This window comes from Lepisosteus oculatus, chromosome 13 (genome assembly GCF_040954835.1).
Source record: "Lepisosteus oculatus isolate fLepOcu1 chromosome 13, fLepOcu1.hap2, whole genome shotgun sequence".
Lineage (NCBI taxonomy): Eukaryota > Metazoa > Chordata > Actinopteri > Semionotiformes > Lepisosteidae > Lepisosteus > Lepisosteus oculatus.
In genome coordinates, this window is record NC_090708.1 from 11,945,726 (window position 1) to 11,967,520 (window position 21,795).

Sequence of the window (21,795 nt, forward strand, 5' to 3'; positions counted from 1 at the left end):
TTAGATGTTTACAGAATTCACTTCTCTGTGATAAGAAAAAAGTTTTCTCGCTTATGAGATAGAAAATATAATTGACAAATTGACCAAAACCATGAAAAACATCTGCTTAAAATATGCACTGGTTTGTCATATTTCCATGTATCTGCATCATCAGTAACTGAAATACAGCTGACATACAGTATTATGACCAAGGCTACAGTTTTATAGCCAAGAGCCTTGTTTATCAATGTCATTTGTCTTGGCTTCCTATCAATTATAAAAATTCTTTCTTCAACTGTTTGGCAAGGATGAACAGCAGAAACTCTCAGCTGTGTCTGTCTGGAAAGTATGTTTCACCTAAGTACGAAGTTGTCTTTAAACGATTTTGAATCTTTGAAAAATGGAAATAAGGAGCCATTTTCCCCACTGGATTAGTTGTAAATATTTTGATGTTAGTTGAGCTCACCTCAAGAATCCATTCCTGTGCTTCAACCCTCTTACTTCAAAGTTATCAGTCCATTTATTTGATTTGTTTATCTCTCCTTCTAAGTGAATCAATTATGATGAATATCAAACCAAAGCTTTTAGTTTTCAAATCGTGTGAGCTGACAAAAACATTAGGGGTGAGCAGCCCTGTTTACTTAGTTCAGGGCAGAGTTGTTTAATCAATCAAAAGGATTGATTTCCCATCATAAGCGAAAGGAAAAACAATAAGAAGTACTGTACTAGTTATTTGAGATTTTGTAGAAATTGTAGCTCTCAGTTTTAGATACAGTATAACGGAGCAAGACTCCCCTTTATAAGACTAATGAGAATTTGATGGAGTGGACAAGACCCTATTAATCTCACAGTTACATAAAGAACTTTCTGTAGTCTGGCAAGCATCTTAGATCCCAATACAAGCAATTTTTCACAGGTAACTAATGTATAAAACATCTACTTCTTTTCCTCTTTTCCCAGTTTTTTGGACAGGCATTGTGTTTTTTCTTAAATGTCTTGCGATTTGCCAGAAAAATCAGGCAGACCAAACATGTTTTTCTCTTGGCATGGCTCAATGGCCCAATTTCCACCCCGCGCCCAGATCTCACTTTGGAATCTGAACTCACACCTCAGCACTTCTTCTCAAGGCCTTGAGCTCTGGGATTTCTATTAAAAAATAGCACCGTTTTGTGAATTATTGCATATGACTGTGGACTCTAAGCAAACAGACAACCTATAAACAGCTTTCAGGAAGCATCAGGACAGAGCATATGTATTTATTCCGTTATGCTTTCAGTAGACTTTTCACTTCAGTATTATAAGCGTTTTAAACATGGGCTTTTTATATTTTGACTCTTGGCTATGTACTGTATGTGCAGTGTTTTGCAATATTTTACTTTAGTGGTTTGCTCAAACCCTAATTAACACAGAGAAAAGGTGGGATTTAAATTGGTGAGCGTGACTCGGGTTACTCACCTGGCTAAGGAGAACGACAATCTGTTGGAACTCCCCCACACACACACAATTTAACATAGGGATGAGCCAGGGAGCTGCTGAAGGGTTAAGAAGGGCAGAGAGGGGCATGGGGGGATGGGGGAAAGGTGGGGTGCGAAAATAAAACGTGCAAGATAGGAAGCAAGAGACGTGAGATTTATAGTTATTGTAGATAGGTGGAAATGGAAGAGATTAGGTTTTGACCTCCTCCTGAACTTTTATTTTATCTTCGTTATGTGCAGTCCTACTTACCTTCCTAATCTGGCTACCATTCTCACATGTCACCCTGAGAAGGACACTGGTGTTAGTGGTAAACTGGGGTATTGTCGATGTTTCTGAAGAATCAAAAAATAAATCTAAGATAAACAATATCTAAAACTGTGTATGCACCTCAATTATCGAATGACACACCGGATTTTGATTTGCTTTTGTTTCTTTGTTAAAAAAAAGTTTATTCATTCTTATTATAAGGTCATCATGTTCTATGGTACATTCTGCATAGCACTGCAAATGGGCTAAAAACATAGTCACAAATGTGTTGTTTGTGGTGGCGCTGGTTGTCTTTCTAGACAGATTCTTTGGCTGCTAGGTTAGTCTTCTGGCTGTTGCAGCTATGCTTACAGAAGTGCATAACTCTGATTCATCACATCTTGTCATTTTGTGTAAATCCTGAAAATGCTTTTGGTTTTGGTTTTGATTGGCATTGTGACATTTCAAACATGCACTAATGGTGTGTCTCTGATGTCTGAAGTGGTTTGCATCAGGTTTTCAGGTATTTTAGCTTAACATACCCAGTACTTGATTATGCTCAATGCTGGATAATCATGGCACCACTCAGAATGGAGCAGACAGGTTGCTCAAAATATCTTCTTGAACACTGCAGTTACTGCACATATCCCAATAAATAAATTGGGCCTAACCTTTACAATGGAATTTGTGACAATCATGCATTGAGTGACTAATGAGAAACACTTTTCATTATACTATGCAATTGTGTAAGTTTAATGACAATAAAGTTGAATTGAATTGACACTTTTTGTTTACCATTAAAAATCTTAATTTGCTATATGGTATATGATTCACAGAATATGTCTGTATATTATTTATTAATATGCTGTATTTGTAATGTACTTTTAAATTAATTGAGACAGAGTACTTTGCCCGATGGCACATGCACACCAATTTATATTATTGCCATATAGACAGATGCAAATAGTTAGGTGCTGAAAAGACAAAGTTACGAGTTGGAAAACTGGTTCCTGTTGACTGGTTATTATTGTCCAAGACAGAAAAAAACAGCTGCATTTCACATTTCCAGCTTCACAGCTGTTTTTTATTCAACTACAGCTTCCACTACAGTTTCCACTGTTTCAATCAGTCAAAAACCAAGGGCTTCGCTTTCAGTGCAAAACACATATACAGTAGTAGTAAATCCTGAATATAATGTCTATTGCAAACCTATGTTGTATACAGTAAAGAAAACAGTTCTGTTAAATCAAATCACACAGTGTCATCTATTGTGTCTCACATTCTAACAACATCAAACGTATAGTAGGTATTTCTTAAAGGAAGTCTGAAACTTTTTCAATTAATAATGCATGTCTGGTGCGTCTTCGTTCTCATCGCCTGAAATATACAAGTATATGGCATAAACAAAAAAGAAAAATACAATACTGATCAGAAGGATATGAGTCATCAATGTCACCATGTTCTGTGCTTATGAGCTATCCATTTTCAGTCAGTTTATCCTGGGGTGTGTTTCCTAGCCATGCTGGCAAGATAACCACCCTCTTTCCACAGTGGGACACCAGAATGTCAAGTAAAGGGAAGGACAGTGACTTGTGAGGGGTCTAGGCCCATTACAATTCACACAGCACCACAAACCTCTGTATTTTGTATTTTCCCCATGAAGCAAAAGTACAGTATCTCTATGGCTGCAATTCCAGAAAATTAAATTAAAGGGCAGTTGCTTGGGAGCACTTCTTAGACAACGGTTTCACACATTTGGAAGTTTCTTCTTGGGCTTTTTGTAGTAATATCAGTAGGGCACATGCTGAAGAAGTTACATAATGTCCACAGCTAGGCCCTTTTAAACACTGTTAATCTTTTCCTAAGAATCCTAAGGTGTCCCATGCATCCTGCAGGGTGCCTGGGCAGTGTGTAGTTGTGTGTGAAGTGGTCCTTGTGTCTGCTCTGCCATCGTGACACAAACCCTGTGATATACAGTAAGTTGAAGCTCAGGTACTGTAGGGCAGCTTCAGTCAAGGTCACTGCTCTAACTCAGCTGTTTACCTCTAAATATTTTAAATGACACGGCAGGAGCTATAAATAATACAGCTTGGTAATAAAACTTTCAGAGCTCCTAAATAAGGAAACAAACTCTTTTACAACAGGAAATGGGACATTTCCTTTTGTATTAATAGGTGCACAATATTACTGCTACTTTTTTAAAAGTGATATTAAACTAGGTTCAAAAGCTCAGAATCCAAATATCGCAGGGACAAGTATTTTTGTGTTGGGAATGAAAATATTTGCTGGGTTGTATATTTTTATTTTTTGAGAAAAAATGTTTCCTTTGTCATGTCATTACACTGAACAACCTAAAGCTTTTAAACTAATATAATCTATACTATAATCAATAGTTTAGATCATTATTTACAAAATTGAACATCTTCTACAAATGTATGTGCAAACTTTTGTACAGCACTGAGTGTACATAATCTCCAAATAGATGAGTTAAGAACGAATCATTTCCTTCAACAAGCACCGAAGAAAGATGCCTGTTTTCTTTTCTGTCATCTGTTAGTAGTTCCCTGAATCACCGTGATTAATTAATACTCTTTTGTGAGATCGTGACAGCTTTTTGCAGGTTTCTGCCTATTAAAAATCGTATCTGGTCCTTAGACACAGTGCATGTGCAAAGCCTGGAAAACAGTCTCTTGTTTGTTGAACAGGGCTTGTTCTGGCTTGGATGCTTCTAAGATGAAATTTCCATTCCCATTAGCAAGATAAAAAACAGATGCTTCTTGCAGAACCTTACTCATCTGTCCTTGCATGAATGACTTCAAAATGATTTCAAATATTAGAAATAATGATTGCCTGCACCTAATAATCCAAAGGTTGTTATGTGGCTAATTAAATGAACTGTTTTATCATGATCAAGTTTACAGCATATGTGATATAGAAAACATGTAGTGCAGTATAGGTAACCACAAAATAAAGTGCCAAATACTATGTAAAATATATGAATAGAAAATAAACATTGCAGCAGGATGGAAACCTCAAGAAAAAATGCATGTGATCTCATCTTCTGTAGTGACTGATACAGTATCTAATAGTGTAGCGCTAGCGTAGCGATAACAGTGGATGAATAGCAAAATGTATATGTATATACTAAGAAGCTCGCATAGGTAACTGCATCAGAATGTATAGGCTGCAAAGGAACAAGTAAAGGTTTAGTCCATGCTGAAAGGAAAAGAAATGAGACACAACATTTGGCTGTGGAGCCTTCTTCAGGTATCACTTTCTTTTTAACGTTCCTTTCAGCATGGAATAAACCTTTACCTGTTACTATGCATGTCCAGTACTAACATCTTGAAGAGCATTCTGGATATTTTAGCTTTACAGGGGTGATCAAATGCCTTTGGAGTCCATTGGTTCCCATGCAGCTGGTTCTACCGCTGGTGGGCAAGAGAGGGGAATAAGTAGGGTAGGACATAGACGAGTGAGGCGAAAGCACAACCTGGAGTCCAGTAGAAGATGTGGAGAAACCCAGCAGTAGAAGTGGGAGAGAAGGAGTTGTACACAAAACAGGAAACAAGGAGAAGCTACTTTCTTGTTCTTTTTTTGGAGTATCCCCAGGTCTTCCTTGTGATCGGTAATTATCTTTAGCATGTCCGTAACATATTAGGAATTGCCAATTACTGTATGTAAGACTTGAATCAAGCTCCTGACCCCTCTATCCATGAGAGGAGAATGATGACCTGAAGATACTCTCTCCTGACTTGCCAGTATGTTGGTACCATTCATTGTCTGACGTATTGCAAACGCCACCGTGACCGACAAGAGATTTGGCACGGTTTGGAGAGTGGCAAATTTGACACTGATGTCACAGCAAGCAAGAAGTTGTAAGAGACAGGAACTGCAATTTCAACAAATGTTGGGAGAAAGAATCCAAGGAGAAAAAAGTCTACTATTCCCCCCTGGCCATCTGCTCATTGTCATGCCTGAGAGAACCTAAACTCACAGCCCTTGGTTTCCTTGGAAACTGGGGGCATTCCAACTGTTAGTACTCACCCTCATGCAATTAGTGGGTGCTTCACCCAGCAAACTTCACTATTAAAACCCTTATGCCACTGCTAAGGTGCTCAGTCATTGAGATGCTTTCAAGATCATGGCAGTGAGCTTACAGTACCGACCTGCGTCTCTGAAAGTTATTCTCTGCCAGAATCTGCCTGAAGATGTCAAAGTCAGTCCCAACCTGATCCGCCTGATTAAATCTGTCTCCTACTCCTGGTTTTGTGCTGCCTCCTGGGGAATCCTAGTCACAGATGGCTGGTAACATGATCTGTGCTCAAACTAGCAATATATGACTCATTGAGCTTAATCTGCACTTGAAGGAAGCATTTGTACTGATGGAGCCACTCTAAGAATCCCCTAATTCATTAATATGTTCAGACCATGCTTGCATTTTTGCCCCTTTCTTTTTGCCAATTCAAATCGCGTTTTCCAAAGACATTGAATTGATCCATTTACCCATAAATAGAATCCCTGATGTGATTTGTGTGTTTTAGTTATTTCATTCTCTCTGAAAGCCTATCTGGTTTCTACACCTAATCCTGAACTGTACTTTTCCTCATTGTGCACTACTGCAGTGGTGGTGTTTCAAAACCATAGGCTACTAGTAGAATATGACTGGACCTTTCAGGTCCTTTAATTGTATGATTATATATATATGTAAATAACTCCATAGTATTCAGTTAAAATATTCTATGTACTTTTTCTAAATAGTCATAATACTACTTTGATTATGTCATTTTATAATTACAGTTGATAGAGGGAACATCTAGCTGTGGTGTGTGGCTTTTCTATTTACATTAGTGGGATAGTACAAATAATGAGAAAGTGTTACCCTCAATTGAGCACATGCTGGAATCACATTCAACTCCATGGGTTGCAGAGAAGCAAATGAGCATGCTTCTATCTCCCTGTCATGCATTAGTCACATCTGGTTGTTCCATCCGAAGTCAGTATTAAAATTAAGATTAAGCAGGAACACCAGCATAGCAACATCAGATGAGGAATAGCTTTGAGGAAGTACAAAGAATATCTGTGTGAGTGCAGGCTGTCAGAGCATACTCATATGCTTTCAGTATCCTTAATTATCTCACGGATTGGGATGATGCGACAAAGTGGGAATTGGGGGTGAGTAAACAGGAAAAAGATAAACGGAATACTCAGTATGAAGCACACAATAACACATGGGTAAACAGTTTCAACTGTGAGTTTTGCTCAGCTGCATTCATTTAATCATTCGACATATTTATTCTTTGCGGGCACAGACTGTTCTCATCATTAAATATGTATACATCACCACTACATTTTGGAGCCATGCTAGGTAGTCACATGGAAAGGCAGAAGGGGGAGGGGGATTTTTGTAGTTAGTGGTGGCACAAAAATAATGCAGTGGTTTCCTGCACGTTTGGACCAATGTGCCTTCACTCTAAGCTTTAGCGGTTGGGTGTATTCAATAAAGTCTTTCAAAAACAAAGGCCCATTTGACTGTTGTTGATTGCTGGGGGCTGTCTTCCTGATTTAGATATGAAGCTGACTGACTGAAGAAAGGGGTCTAGTTATAACCAGACCAACTCTTTATACTAGAACCATTGTCTTGACAGCGGACTGCATAAACATTCCATTTCCTCTGATTTCTACATTTCAGGGCTCATGTGGCGGGCAGGTCTTTAAATACAATGTGTGTAGTCTCTTGGAGCAAGGCTTCTGCCCCAGTGAGGCAATACAATCTCACCGAAGACAGTCAGCTAAATGCATTAATTTTCTATCTGGATGAAAGGGAGTTGGGGTCTCCCTACTTGATTAGTGGTACCACTGCAGAAAGAGATTCAAGAAGGTTGTGAAGCCTGAAAAGAGATTTGCACTTTCTTGACCACTTCACTAGCTTCTTATTTTCATATTTTTACAGGCACTGAGTCCTCAAACAAAACAGAAATTTCCCATGCTGAAGGCTTGAGCTTGATACTGGTCAGACTTGACAGGTCTTTTTTAATTCTTCTCAGCTTTGTCCATCAGTTAAGATAAGTTACTGTATCTCTTTCCAAAATACCCTTCTTTCTCCTTGGTGTTTCATTTGCCACAACAGTATGGAGGACAAATTGTTCTTTTAAACAACATACACAGCCTTTCTGCTGTGGCCATCACTAATTTTGAGACAAAAATCTTTTGGTACCTCCTGAAAACATTGTATAAAATGTATCCCCCAAGTATTTATAGGCTTTTGGCCAGTATGTTTCATTTCTAGAGCATTTCAAGGGAACACATTGCCTTACATGATAACCATAATTTTGACTTCAGTCCTGGGATATATCATTCCAGAGTGTCCTTAAAACAATAAAGTGTTTCTCTGGAGGCTGAACCAGAACAAATTATGATATTTCTAACTTTCTGTGATTAACAAAATAATAGAGTTTATGATTATTTCTTCTAGAAAGTTACTGTATGCTTTTAATATATAACTCTTTTTTGCTTGTACTTACAGAGCTCAGGCCTAGAAAGGAAAAGATTGATGTGGTTAGCTAAGAAACATACATGCCAAATCCATAACTACCACTACATGTAATTTTCAGGGCTGCCCTTTCATAAATATTCTTTAACTGTTAATAATCCGAGAACATAATAACATATGAAAAGTTACAAATAAGTGTAGGCTATTTGGCCAGTTTAGCTCCATTTAGTTCTGTTTGCTGGTAGCTAATTGATCCAAGAATCACATCATAACTTTCATCAGGGATTCCCAAAAGTCAGAAATGTTTTAAATTAAACTGTGTTTTCTAGGTGCAAAGATACAACAACTTTGAAGCAAACTATTACACTCTTATTGTTTTTACCAGTTTATCTTTGACACTTTTGTAATGACTGAATGGTGAGTCCTCACTCCAGGAATCCTTACTTTTAATTATATTTCCTTTTCAGACCATCTCTTTTTCTTACCTTCCCGAACTGTTTTCTCAAGATCAAGCTGAAAAAGAAATGCCTTTGTTTCTCTGCATTTACACCTCTTTTTGCCTTTTCTTTCTGTTACTTTGCATTGCAATAATAAATACACAGTCTCTATTCATATGTAAGCTGAGACCAGTTAATATCAATGATATTTGATGTTTTGAATATTTTATTACACCAATCTTTGTCAATCAATCTTCAATCCTTTGTCACATTCAGGTAATCTGTTTAGAAAGGTAATCCAAACTGGAATATTTACAGTCCATATTTCTAAATGATCACATCAATTAATATGGAAGGAAATATATATATTTTTATGACTAAGTTCTTAGCCTTCTCTCAAAATGTCACTATTGCCTCAGAAGCAATTTCTTTCACAGCGTACTTACTGTCTCTGTTCCAACATAGTTTGAAAGAAGCCAGCATTAGAAAAAAAAGATTCAAGGCCTCCTATACTTAACAATATCTCTGTTCATCATCGATGCATGAAATTATCCTGACTTTGTGGGTGGGTGCTTGCACTGTCTGCATTGCTCATAGTTCTCCTCTCTTGTGTGGGTGGGTTTTCTGCTTTTTTTCCCGCTATTAGATTTTTAAGTAATGGATGGGGGTGGAGGGTTAATCAATCTCTTAATTTTTTTTCCTCAATAGTTCCATAATTGCACTTAAGGTCGTCAGTTTTGGGGATGCTCAAACAGAGCTGTCCTTAAAAGTCAGAGAGTATTTTCATTGTGATCCAGTTTAAGTGGTCCATTTCACTAGGTGACATCTGCCCTGAAAACCACACACAAACATCTTCTGAGCGGATGCAATATTAACTCCTATGAATGAGGAGAAGGAGGACCTACAAACATGTACTGTTTGTTATGACAGGTCAGTTGATCAGGTCCATACAGATTTTATTTATATGTAAGTATTATTATGTATACATATTTACTCTGCTTAACTTGCTTCCCAGTAAAAGCAGGTACCATGTTGCAGGTATAGTACCAGCCTTGGCGTTCTCTAATGAAGAAAAACGAAGATCCTGTTTTTTCATGTGGACTTGTCTGTTGCCATGGTTCTGTTTTGTAGATGTATGGGTGCTTGCCGCAATTTTTTTTTTGTTGGCTAAGGACAACAGTGATTAATAAATCCTCTTCCCAAACCCTTATCCTTTGCAGCATTATTAAACTGGACTGCGGACAACTGAGACAGGTTCCATGAAAAGCTATTTTATTTATAGCTTTTCCTTTAAGTAGAGAAATGACTTCAATGTGGTTTTATGTATCTCCCTTAAATGCAGGGAACATTTAATAGGAAAAAATTAAGGGGAACTTAAACTGAAAGCATTTTGCAAGTCTGCAAGTGCCAGTTGGAGGACAGATTATATCTGTACTTTGGGCACAGCATCAGACTCCCAGCCAGGGATAACTCAGCTACAGACTCCAACTCCTTCTTTCTTCTCATCCAGAATGGACGGTAGCTGGGTCTGCCTCGACACAAGCAGTAAATAGCAGAACCTACATTTCAGTGTTCTCAGATTTGTGACTTTCTTGAAATTCGTGTTTTATTTTTTCTGAATCCCTAGCCCTTTACTATAGAAGCAATATTAATGATACAGTTTACAGTTTAAACTGTATGCTGGCATTGATTATCCAAGGTCAAGGTTAACAGGTACTGTATTTAGCTAAATATGTCTTTAGTTACTTTTAAGGATGTTTTTAAGCATATTTTTTCAGGTAGTCCAAAATCCAAATTCTTGGAATATGGTTTCTGATAAATTGTCAGTCACTGAGATTTCATTTGTTTTTGCTTACCAAAGTATTTCTTGTTTTAGGAAAACACATCCTTTGGTGTATTCAAAAATCATTTTTCCTAGAATATGCCCCTTGTATTTTTAAACATGTGTTGTATCACTTGTGCCTTAGTAATTTTATGGTAGCTTTTAAAGCTTTGTTGTATGAATAAAGGACATTCTCCTTTCAAAACTTATACCTGCAGTATGGATAAAGTATATAATTTGCAATAAGCTGACCAGCCATCTTCTTGAGGCTAACATCCCGGCCTCCTTCAAGAAAGATCAGAAAAAGATTCTTGGATCAATTAGCTACTTAAAAAGTGAACTCAAAGACCCCCATTTGTGATTGTTCTTGTGTTCTCTGTATTTTTTTCTCTTGCATAGTCAAAATGCCTGCTAAATTGCTGAAAAGCATGGAGACCAGATAAGAATATGCACACTATCCAAATATAAGATTTAGTGATACTAAATATTCCCACAAAATATTAATAGACAGAATGAATACTATATAAATATATATGAAATCATCTGAAATAAACAACAAAGTTAGGTACGAAGCAGTGAATCTTTGTTCCCCAGCAAAAGATTAAAGTCTGAGTTATCTAATCAATTATCTCTGCAGAGAACCCTCTCTGCAGAGGAGATTAAGTTGCTTTTGAGTAATGATGTTCTTCTGCATTAAACCAAATTTTCTCCCACTGGAGCCCTAGGCTGAAAAGCAGTAATCTAAGATATGGTATTCTGAAAGGGTATACCCACCCTAAATCAATAATACAACTTGAATTAAATAACTCATAAAGCAAAAAATAAGAGTACCAGGGAATTCATATATGAGGACAAATGCAAATGCTTTAACATAAAGTTGTCTTGAAAGAATTTCAGGAGCCAGTAAGGAGGTCAGAATGAAGACAGTGTTTCTATTTTTAGGAATATTGGGGATCTGGTTCATAAATTTGCCTGGAGCTTTTTTAGCAGTTTAATATAGTCTGACTTCTAGAAGGTGCGTGTTGCTCAATTGGCCCATTACAAAAACCCTTTCACAGTTTCTGGACAGTCCACAATTAGCAGACACCCCACCTGTCTCTTATTTCCTGTTACTTCCCTCTACAGTGAAGGTATTATAGGAGTAATGGGCAATTTTTCCACCTGACTATCCCACATATACTTCTAACCAACAAACCACCTCAACACCTTGTAACTTAAAATGTTCAGATCTCCAATGCTAAGCAAGGCTTAGCTTTTTGGAGCACAGTAACTCTTCTTTTTTAGCAGTTCCAGTTGCCTAGTTATAAAATCAGATATAGACATTTCTTCATTAGCAGAGTCCTAGTCTTTTGGATGGATGGATGTTCTCCTGTTATGCCTTCCAGCATGTAGGGGCAGCAACATTTTTTTACAGGACAGAGTTGCTAGCCTTGTGCCCAGCCTCCAACATGGAGGACCTGGCGCCTGACCTGGGACACAAACCCACTGCCCTGAGATTATTAATCTCATACTCTTCCAACAGAGCTAACCACAGTGCTTCTCAGTCTTTTAAAATGAGTTCTTTCAGGGATCACAATGCTGATGATCGATTTCAGACACAGGCCCTCCTTTTCTTCCTCCTTCTTTTTGTTCCTTTGGAGATCCATGCTTGAAACAGGTCATTTCTGTTGACAAGAGTGGCTAAAGCACGTGACTTTCTCTCTCTTGCTCATCCAAAGAAAGACGTGGGAGGCACCAAGGTGCTCCTACAGACCTCAATAGAATCCAGTAGTTCTTGTGAGATTCACAGTGAAAATGGAAAAATACTCAGAGCAGCTCCACCACAGGCCTCCAGGCACAAGCTGAGCAAATCCGCATGTGGCAGATCAATGTACACATGTTGTGGAAGAATTTCAGTGCAATCTTAATTCCAAAGAGTTATGTATTTTAATAGTTATTTAATAGTATTTTAATTTTGTGATACTAAGATTGTTTACTGTAATTCACAATTATGAAAAAAAAAAATCCAAATGTGGATAAACAAAAAATCACCTCTGTATTTTACAGATAATTTTCAAATGACACCAACACTTGTTATCATTAAAATAAACGAGCTCACAGCTGTGCGAAAATAAATGTTGACACTTGTATCTCTGGCGCTCAGAGGTATTTTTGTTGAAGGAGCCCATTTAGAACAGGGATAGCAAGTTCATAATGTGGGATATTGGTTCTGTGTCAATTTATAGGTAGTGATTTAAAGAGTCCTTTTCTATTTATTCTGAAAACAAAAGCTGAAACGTCAATTAATCCTGAACAAACGATATAAAGTACTTCATACTTTTAAATACAGAACATAAGAATTTTTGCAAATGAGAGGAGACCTCCACTGGGTTTCAGTATTTAATTGTTCTGAGGACTTTTTATCCAGACAATATTTGACAGATGTGATCGTGTATTCTTTTCATTTTTAGATCTGAAATGCTTTTTTTTATCCTTAACTTTTTTTTTGCTATAGTCCAAATGAGATAACATGTATTATATATTTTAACCTTGATTGCAATGTTCTTTTTCATGGCTTCAGCTTCTTTTGAAATATTTTTTTTATCTTTGCTTGCAATTTTTTTGTATTCATTTCATGTAATTTTGATGTTCTTTCATAGAAGCTCGTCTCTCTCCTTATATTTCACTTAATTCAATAAACTGTTTAAGTCATTACTTCCAAACCTTTCATTTGCTTGCTTTTGGGATTAATTTGTTCTGTGCTTAAAAGAGAATATCTTTAAACTGTTCCCACCCATTTTCTAATGATTTCTTTCTGATTGCCAGCAACCTAGACATTAATTGCTTTCAGGCCACATTTCCATTTCTGACTGCTAGGCTCATACAATGAAATTAGAATACGTGCATATTTGATCATTTTAAAAAAGTCTGTTTTTGAGGAATATCGCTTTCCCAGGAACTGACTGCTGTATATAGACTTATACTGTACCTGTTACTTTCACAATATTTTGCTGCATGATACTGTCAGCCTTCTTGTGTCTGATGTTATAAAAGTGATGAGGGAAGTTCAGTCCCAGGTTACTCAGTCATCTCTTTCCACTACCAGGTGGAAGCCAGCTGCTGCATGAATATATTGTAATTATGAATTTTTAATATTTACGCTCCAGTCTTAAAGTAGCAATTTAATATAAATTACTAGCAGAAAATATTCTGAGGTACAAAACATTCAGTTATGTTTACACTTCCATGTTATTTCGACCATCACAGAACAGTCCCTAAGCACAGCACTATGATAATGCAATTCACCGTCCTTATAGTGAAATGAGGTAGCAGATGCTGGATGTAAAATAATCTGAAGGAAAACATGCCACCTACTGGATAAGCACTCAACTTCAGCCATTTATTGCAGTGAACTCAGCTACGCCTACAACTTTCCCCGTAAAACCATGCCACTTGCCAACAGATATTACAATAAAAGAACATATTTCAAGGTCTTCTATGACTGGTTTTATAAGAATGCTGCACTGTTCTAACATGTCATATATCTACTATTGGGGGATTGTGATTTTGATTGTCCAGGCTGACATAAAAAATATAGATAGCAATGTGAAGAAATACCTATATTTTCTTGTTATAAGATAAGATTTATTGTCCCCTGAGGAAAATTTGTTGTGGACAAACAGCACTTCTGTAGATATAAATACAATGCAGAAAAAAATCCAAACACTGCACATGTATAACACATAACAACATAACATTTATAACACATTACAAAACGTATTGCACACAAGTGGATTGTAAAGGTAAAAAATTGTGTTTATCCTTGCCATTTGCATTGACAGCTTTAATGGATAGTGGAACAAAGGAATGTATGTACTGTATCTGTTTGACTTACATTTGGGACCCTTACAATGTTTGCCTGAAGAAAGAAGTTGGAATTCAGAATTGAGGATGTGGGAAGGATCTGATATTTTTTTTCTGCCTGTTTGATTATGGCTTTTTCAAAGATTGTCTGCAGGGAGGGATGCTGTTTCACTCCCATGACCTTCAAAGCCCTTTGGATGAGACGGGTAATTTACGATCTTAATTGACCTGATAAATTACCAACCCACACAGATCGGTGGCACTGTGGCTAAGGATCTGCACCTGTGGCTGGAAAGTTGCTGGTTCAAATCCTGTGGCTGGCAGAGGAATCCTACTCCGTTGGGCTCCTGGGCAAGGCCCTTAACCCCAACTGGTCCAGGGGTGCTGTACAATGGCTGACCCTGTGCTCTGACCCCAAGCTTCTCTCCCCACCTGTGTCTCATGGAGAGCAAGCTGGGGTATGTGAATAGATGAATTCCTAATGCAAGAAATTGTAAAGGGCTAATAAAGTGATCTTATCTTACATTGTTATACCATATCTGATAATTACAGTATGGTAAAGGAGTAGGATTATTTCCTATCGAACCCCAAACACTCTTTGTCTTTGCAAGAAATATAAGCGCTGCTGAACTTTGGAGCAAACACTCTCAACATGAGTAGTCCAGCACAGGTTACTTTCTATGTGTTCTCCTAAGTACTTAGGTTCGTTGTGGATTACTACATGTGAATGATCACCAACTGCTCTGGGATCTAAAACTATTTCTTTTATTTTATTAACATTCAAAATTAGACTATTGTTGTCACACCATTGCACAAACCTTTGGATTTCTGACATGTACACAGCTTAACTGCTTTCTCTATGCATTAAACCAAGTACACCTGTATCATCTGAGAATTTGAAAATGAAGTTGCTTTGACTACTGCTCGTACAATCATTTGTATAAAGTGTGAACAGAACTGGTGAGCATAGAGTTTGAATTGAAATTGCTTAGAGTCAATAATAAATAATAATTTTAGATAGCTAATACCTTCAAAGTCTACAAATAAAACAAGAGGCAGTAACTTCACAATATTTAAGATTCTAGCCAAAAAGCCAATTGGTTATGTATTTTTATAATATTGCACTGCTTACATAGTGAAACTGTACCTAATTATTAAGCTGTAACCTGGTAACTCTTGTCAAAATTCCTCCATATCAAACAGACATGAATATCATTAATACAAGCTCCCTAACTAGCTCTGACAGCAAGAAGAGAAATGATTCCCAGCAACAATTATAGTAGCCTTTTTATTTTTAGATGAACACATAAACCTCACACACAGTATAAAGTTACAGCTTGGTCTAAATTCATCCTGTGTAGGGTCAAACACAGTGCTTGGCAATTTAAACACAATATTTAGAAGCTGTTTAGAATTGACTAGAGAACATTTTAAAATACAGATATTTTTTTGTATTTTTAGGATAATCAAAATTGAAATTTTAATAAATTACCTGAAGCTAACTATAAGGAGTAAGATAATCACAATGGTGTAACTAAATCCTAATAATATTAAGAGAACATTACAGATAAGAAGAATCTTTTTTTCTGGTATGGAAAAAAAATATATCCATGTAAGTTATTTCAAAACGGCATAATGTACTGTATATGCAGCTGCCTTTTTTTAATTAGACCACCAATACCTGCCATCATCCACTTGGTTAGAAAACCTTTTTGCTAGTTACAAACATTCAACACACTTTTTTAACAATTTCTATTTTTTTCTTTTGGATAGAAGAAGGTATCTGTAACTGTTTATCATGTGTTTTCACGGCTAACCTACATGGTTGCCAGTGGGTATCAGTGTTCACTACATGCTTGCCTGCTTTTTTAACTGGTGTTTAAAATAGCCCACAGTCCATCGTATCTGTACAGAGATCTGATGACATAAAATAGAGCTGATCTGAACTTCTAGTCTTAATATGATTGAATTCTTCTGCAGAGATTCGACTTTTAGCCCATGTGATTAACCTTTTCAAAAACAAACAGGATGTCTTCAGAAGGGCTTTCACTACGGAGGGTCTCTGGAACTCTGAACAGGTGATGTTTTTAAGATGTTAGGATATTTCTGGAACCATTTGGAGTTACAGTAGAAGCAATAATACTACAAGTTATAGCTTTTCATGAAGCTAAAGACGATCTTGAAAAATATTTAAAGATGTGATTATATTAAAATGCTGTTATAAAGGGCTAATGTTTTATTCATATACATATAGTTTGTTGTTTAGATATTAAATCAAAATCATTATAAGGCTTCATTAAAGTTCAGAAAAGCTATACTTTTGTATGTTAGAATGGTAAAAATCAAGAGCTGTTCCGTGTTACATATGTGTTATTTCTGTACTGGAAATCTGCCATAACATGATGTTTTTCTTTTGTCCTGTACCAGACTGGGGCAGAAATTAGAAGCAATAAATGCCCAATTTGATGAGTTGGATGGGGCAGCAAAGGTCCTGGCAGAGAGACTGGAGGAGCACAGGCAGCTTCTAGCCAAGCAGTGTGATCACGATGAAGTGTGGTCTTCATTGTTGGAAGACAGGTAGGCTAAACTCTCTCCACTTACTACAGCAAGACGTAACCATCATTAGACCTGGTATCTCATAGTCATCCATCTTCTATTTCTAAAGTGTTTAAAAATAGACTTTTATTGATTGATCACAAAAAGTTTGCTGAAGCTTGAAGTTTGCTGAAGTCTGTTGTCACATGACGAAGGCTCCACAGCCGAAATGTTGTCTCTTTTCTTTTCCTTTCAGCATGGAATAAACCTTTACCTGTTCCATTGCAGCCTATGCATGCTGATGCATCTACCTTCTTTAACTTCTTCATTACAAAATGTTTGTTTCTTTTGAACTGAAATATTTAATTCTTTCACTTAAATTAGGAAATACGCCAAGTGATGATTCTCATTCAAGTACTGCATCAGTTATCATAGTTTCTTTTTATCCAAGTGAAAGCAAGTGAAGTCCCACATCATTTTCTAATCAAGTGCTTTTGCTGTCAGTGCAGCCGGAGGTCTAATCGAAAGTATAAGGGTTGTCTTCAAAAATTGCAGTAAATAAAAGAAAAGCGTTCTTATTTAGCAAGTGTTAAAGCTTTAAGAGAAATTATTGGGCTGCTTTTAAAAAATGAATGGGAAATACTTGGATGGTGCTTCTATGCTGAGGGATGTTCTTATTATTTCAGATTCACAAGCTTTGAGACCAATCTCTTCTTCTCCTACGTGATAGAAACACTGCGCTGCTGCCACTCCCAGGTGGTTAGGAAACTGCCAGATCTTGTCAGTGGTCTTCCCACCCTAGCGTCCGTCCTCCGAAGGAAAATCAAAAACCGGCGGGTTGACGTGGCGTGGGAGTCGACGCTCGAAGAACTGGGCCTGGGTGGCCGTGATGCAAAAGCGCTGTGCGCCTTCTTCGTTGCCCGGGGCTACGAGGCCGAGTACTACCAGGCCGGGCAGAGAGAGAAGTACTCAGAAGATGTGGAAATGCTCATCAGGAAAGTGGTACGAAACCACGTTTTGAGGGACAGTTTGCTTCGGGCAGTGCAAGTTGTCGAGAAAGGGAAGGCTGGAGACATATCCACGAATCCAGTTGAGGCTGAAGAAAAGAAACCAGCCATATCGATAAGACAACAGGTGTGTGGGGCTCAAGACTAAATTCTTTATGTTTGCAGTTGAATCCAGTGACACTCAAGCCTAACACTATATTCAGAACATGCATCTGAACTATCAATGAGAGTGAGGTCGAAAGAGAACTGCAGTCCCAAGTTCTCAGACCTGTTATTAAATCTTGTTTACAAAATAAATTCATTGACGGTACAGAAAAAAAAATGACGAATTTCAAATTTAGTACAAAATTGTGAACTTTGTGAAAGTACTGTAAATCACAATGTTGGCGCAAAGCCCTGGTCTCCCCACAAGCAAGAGTGAGAGTTCACGAGAATTGTGACATTAAGCGCCCCTTCCTGCTCACTAGTAACTGTAACGACTAATGTAATGTGATAAATAAAGTAAGTCAATGCGGTGCAGCAGACATTTCACCGCAGAAGTGTTCCCATGTGATCTGCTTGCTGAGTTAACAAGTAAATAGTATCTGTTGACAAAACCGTCTCAAAGTCAAGAACAATATTCCTATTGGATTAACAGTATTCACGAGCATGCTTGTTTACAATGTCATAGGGCCGCTTCATTTCACGGGATGTTGCCTCTTTCGGAAATTATGGAATATGGTGCTGCACATAACTGGAAATTTAATCTATTTTGTCATATAAAAATTGGAGGTTTTACAAGTTACTGTGTCCATTTTACTTTTATTTTGGTTTGAAAAGCACTCATCAGTGCTGATTCTTTTTAACCCTGAAATATAAAAAGAGCATTGCAGTTCCCCTTTTAAAAACACCTTATAAACATGTTCTTTTAGTTCAGGCATTAGCATTATCCTGCTTGTTCAAATTCAGGATTTATAACCTGTTTAATGATTTGCTTTCAACATGAGAGAATGTATTTACAGCTGTAGTGTAAAATATAAGCATTTTTTGTAAACAAATAAGCAACGTTTTTTTTTTCCACTAACTCAAACCCATGTACTGTACTTATATAAAATGATCAATTTCATTTTGTGGAGTAAGTAAAAATAATACAGTCTAATCGAAATCATTTTTTTTGTTTTTGTTTTTATACCAGTGGTGAAAAGATTTGAAAGTATATTTGGAAGTGCCTAAAAGGTTTTTCTTGCCTTCTGTTACATATTTATATATATATTTAAAAAAAAAACATTGGTATATCCCTACCTCAAATTAAATGGGCATAGATTGTCCTGTGTGTATAATCTGTTAGAACATTTTATTTATCTCTTCAGCTCACTGCTGGCTTTATTACTCGTAATTCCATATTCTTATAACTTGCGCCATACTTCTTTATTGCTCTGCTATATGATCAAAATGCTTATTCCATTAGTTAAAGGAAGAAACACATTACGTTGGCCCGGAGGATCAAGTCAACTATACTAACCATTAGTTCCTCGCAGCAGTGTTTGTGCTGTACATTCGCTGACCAAAACATCAGGAACCTCAAGGTGCTGAGATTTCAAATCCCGTTGAAAACATAGAACATGCAGCTCAGGTTCTTCAAGTCCGCACTTCTGTGACGTTGAGCAAGTAAGTGCGCGAGGACTCGAGGGCGCATAGTTATAAACAGGGTAATGGGACACCCTCGTGTGACGTCACTCGCTGGTCACACGGCTGTCTGTTGCCGATGCTTCTTTTCCAGCGGCTAAGTGCATGTTGACATATATTGGAAAAAATATATTTTTCATTCTACGGTCGCAGTTTGACTAAATTGAATGTCGTCTCGTCTATTCCTGCACAAAAGTAGTGACACATCGTGTTCATTCATGTTGAGAAGCCTCGACTCAAATCGGGCGCAGTAAACTAAGAAATACTTGGCAGTATCGCTCTCTGTTTATGCAAAGTTTTGTACTACTGAATACATTTCATCTAGTCTATCTCTGCACAAAAATGACAGTACGACAATAGGCAGGTAAACGAATATTCCTCAATCGAAATGATGTGTGGAAATAAAAGCTTCACGTCAAAACGTCATATAGTCTAATTCAATTTTGTTTTTTTTCCCAATAAAATCTTATGTTTTAAAACTATAAAAAAAAGTTTACTAATACGTGAATGTTTTATTCTCCATGCCAATTTCTCTTCGCTGGGGTAGGCTAGAACATGAAACGTCGCTAATCCGCAAAGATTTGGGGGGTAATTTGTATTGGGGACGCTCGTCGCCACCCCTGTGACACAATTTTAGAAATCTGACACCCTAAACCCTCGCAGATTTGAGCGAGAACACGCAGGTGAAGGGCGCAAAAACGCAAGTGTGCACATTGGGACACGGCCTAAAACTTGTTTGGGATTATTCGTGTTGCCCACGGAAGATAATTAGCAACCATGAATAGCACTCCCTCTTTCCTAGTATTCTGACATGTCTCAATGAATGTATGTGCCACTAATTGTAGTGCTCAATTGCACAATTAAATAGCCTTCCTATTTTTTTTTTCACTCGGGTGAGCGCCTTAACCGGTTTATTTTTTCTAATGGCGAGAAAGAGGTTGAGCCCTTAAGGGACATTAGTTTTTAATTAAACTTTGATCTCAGCATCACACAGCAATGGCTTTGCTATAACTCTCTTTCAGTCGACACTGCTTACAAATACATTTCCTAAACTGAATGATACCACCGTGGCACTGCTGCTTATAATGAAAAAAACACGTCTTGGGGAAGACCTCGTGGCGCAACGGTAGCGCGTCTGACTCCAGATCAGAAGGTTGCGTGTTCAAATCACGTCGGGGTCATGCTTTTGGTCCCCTCCCCACGTTCTCAGAGGAAAACGAATTTCTCAGCACCGCGATTACAGGTGTTTGATGTCTTGAACACTCACGAATGTATTCAAGTACGAGGCTATTTAAAAGTGTTCCTTTGTTTTTTCCCACTGAAAACAAATTTGAGGTTTGATACTGTGTAAATGTATACACCAGGCTGTTTATCTTTACTGAACTTATGATCTGACTTTTGTATTCTGCACATGAATTGCAAAAGAGTGATCACCAGTAAGACTATATGTTGTGTTTTGAGTTTATTCATGCTTGTCAGTGGATGAAGCGAGGAGTACAGGACTCATCTCCAGAGTGTCTTTCTGCCCCCAGAGCCAGGTTTGTAACTAGGCCACGTAATCAATTGGTCTGTTTATTGTCGAGTGACCCTCGTGTTTTCCTTCAAATTCACTTAGCAATGTAATGAAAAAAAAAACACACAGTGTTTTTCTGCATCATCACCCCAGCTGCCAGAGCTCTCAAATGATGACAATGGGTATTGCATTTTAAAAAATGCTGTTTTTTTAACGCAACATTATAATCCCAAATCCTGACTCATTAAAGATGCCACGGTGCTATTTTTCAAGAGTATGTACAGTGTGTAAAAAAGGGTGTCCTGGGCTTGTAAAATCAGGACGACCTAAATTTGACCGTTAATTGAAGAGGCGAGGTGGTTCATTTCTCATTTCTCCATCTGATCAGTTGTCCCAGGGTTTCTGGCTGCCAGCTGTGTGCTGCACTTCACTGTGCTGAATGAAGTGGATCCCCTCATATATTTCAAGTGCTCTGAGATGCCTGGCACAGAAACCGGTGTACAAATACGGTTGTTGAGGCTGATTCCATGCCCAGCTCTACTCCCACAGCTCCTTTTCTTGACAGTTATGCGATTGTCTGTAATCCTGTGTTTGAATAGATAGTGATTACTTAGCTTCCTACAGGGGAAATGTGAGGTATTTTCTGTTCTCCACAGTCTCTTGGCACTGCAGAACAAGTCCTCAGAGGCTCTGGGCTCTGGGCTGATCATATCTGGTGGATCCACATTAGTGTTTTGTATGCTGACCTATTCATGCTTTTGGTCTATAGCTTTTTCCCC

At 37.6% G+C, this 21,795-nt stretch overlaps 1 protein-coding gene and 1 non-coding gene across 2 annotated transcripts; both read left to right on the plus strand.

Moving 5' to 3' along the window:
- Window positions 1–16,170: 16,170 nt before the first annotated feature.
- On the plus strand, window positions 16,171–18,622 carry LOC102688606 (single-pass membrane and coiled-coil domain-containing protein 1). Its single transcript, XM_006637770.3, has 3 exons — window positions 16,171–16,374; window positions 16,724–16,873; window positions 17,518–18,622. Exons 1-3 carry the CDS (start codon window positions 16,325–16,327, stop codon window positions 17,984–17,986), a joined length of 669 nt encoding a protein of 222 aa, XP_006637833.1. The 5' UTR covers window positions 16,171–16,324; the 3' UTR covers window positions 17,987–18,622.
- A 1,990-nt stretch (window positions 18,623–20,612) lies between these two features.
- Window positions 20,613–20,684, plus strand: trnaw-cca (transfer RNA tryptophan (anticodon CCA)). Its single transcript has one exon. It is a non-coding gene; the product is annotated as a tRNA-Trp (tRNA).
- The last annotated feature ends 1,111 nt before the right edge of the window (window positions 20,685–21,795 follow it).

Excerpts from the sequence above, each read along its gene's own strand:
- LOC102688606 (XM_006637770.3), top strand. The coding sequence starts at position 16,325 with ATGTCTTCAGAAGGGCTTTCACTACGGAGGGTCTCTGGAACTCTGAAC. Across the intron at positions 16,375-16,723 it reads GTCTCTGGAACTCTGAACAG|ACTGGGGCAGAAATTAGAAG; the intron begins GTGATGTTTTTA and ends GTCCTGTACCAG. Across the intron at positions 16,874-17,517 it reads TCTTCATTGTTGGAAGACAG|ATTCACAAGCTTTGAGACCA; the intron begins GTAGGCTAAACT and ends TTATTATTTCAG.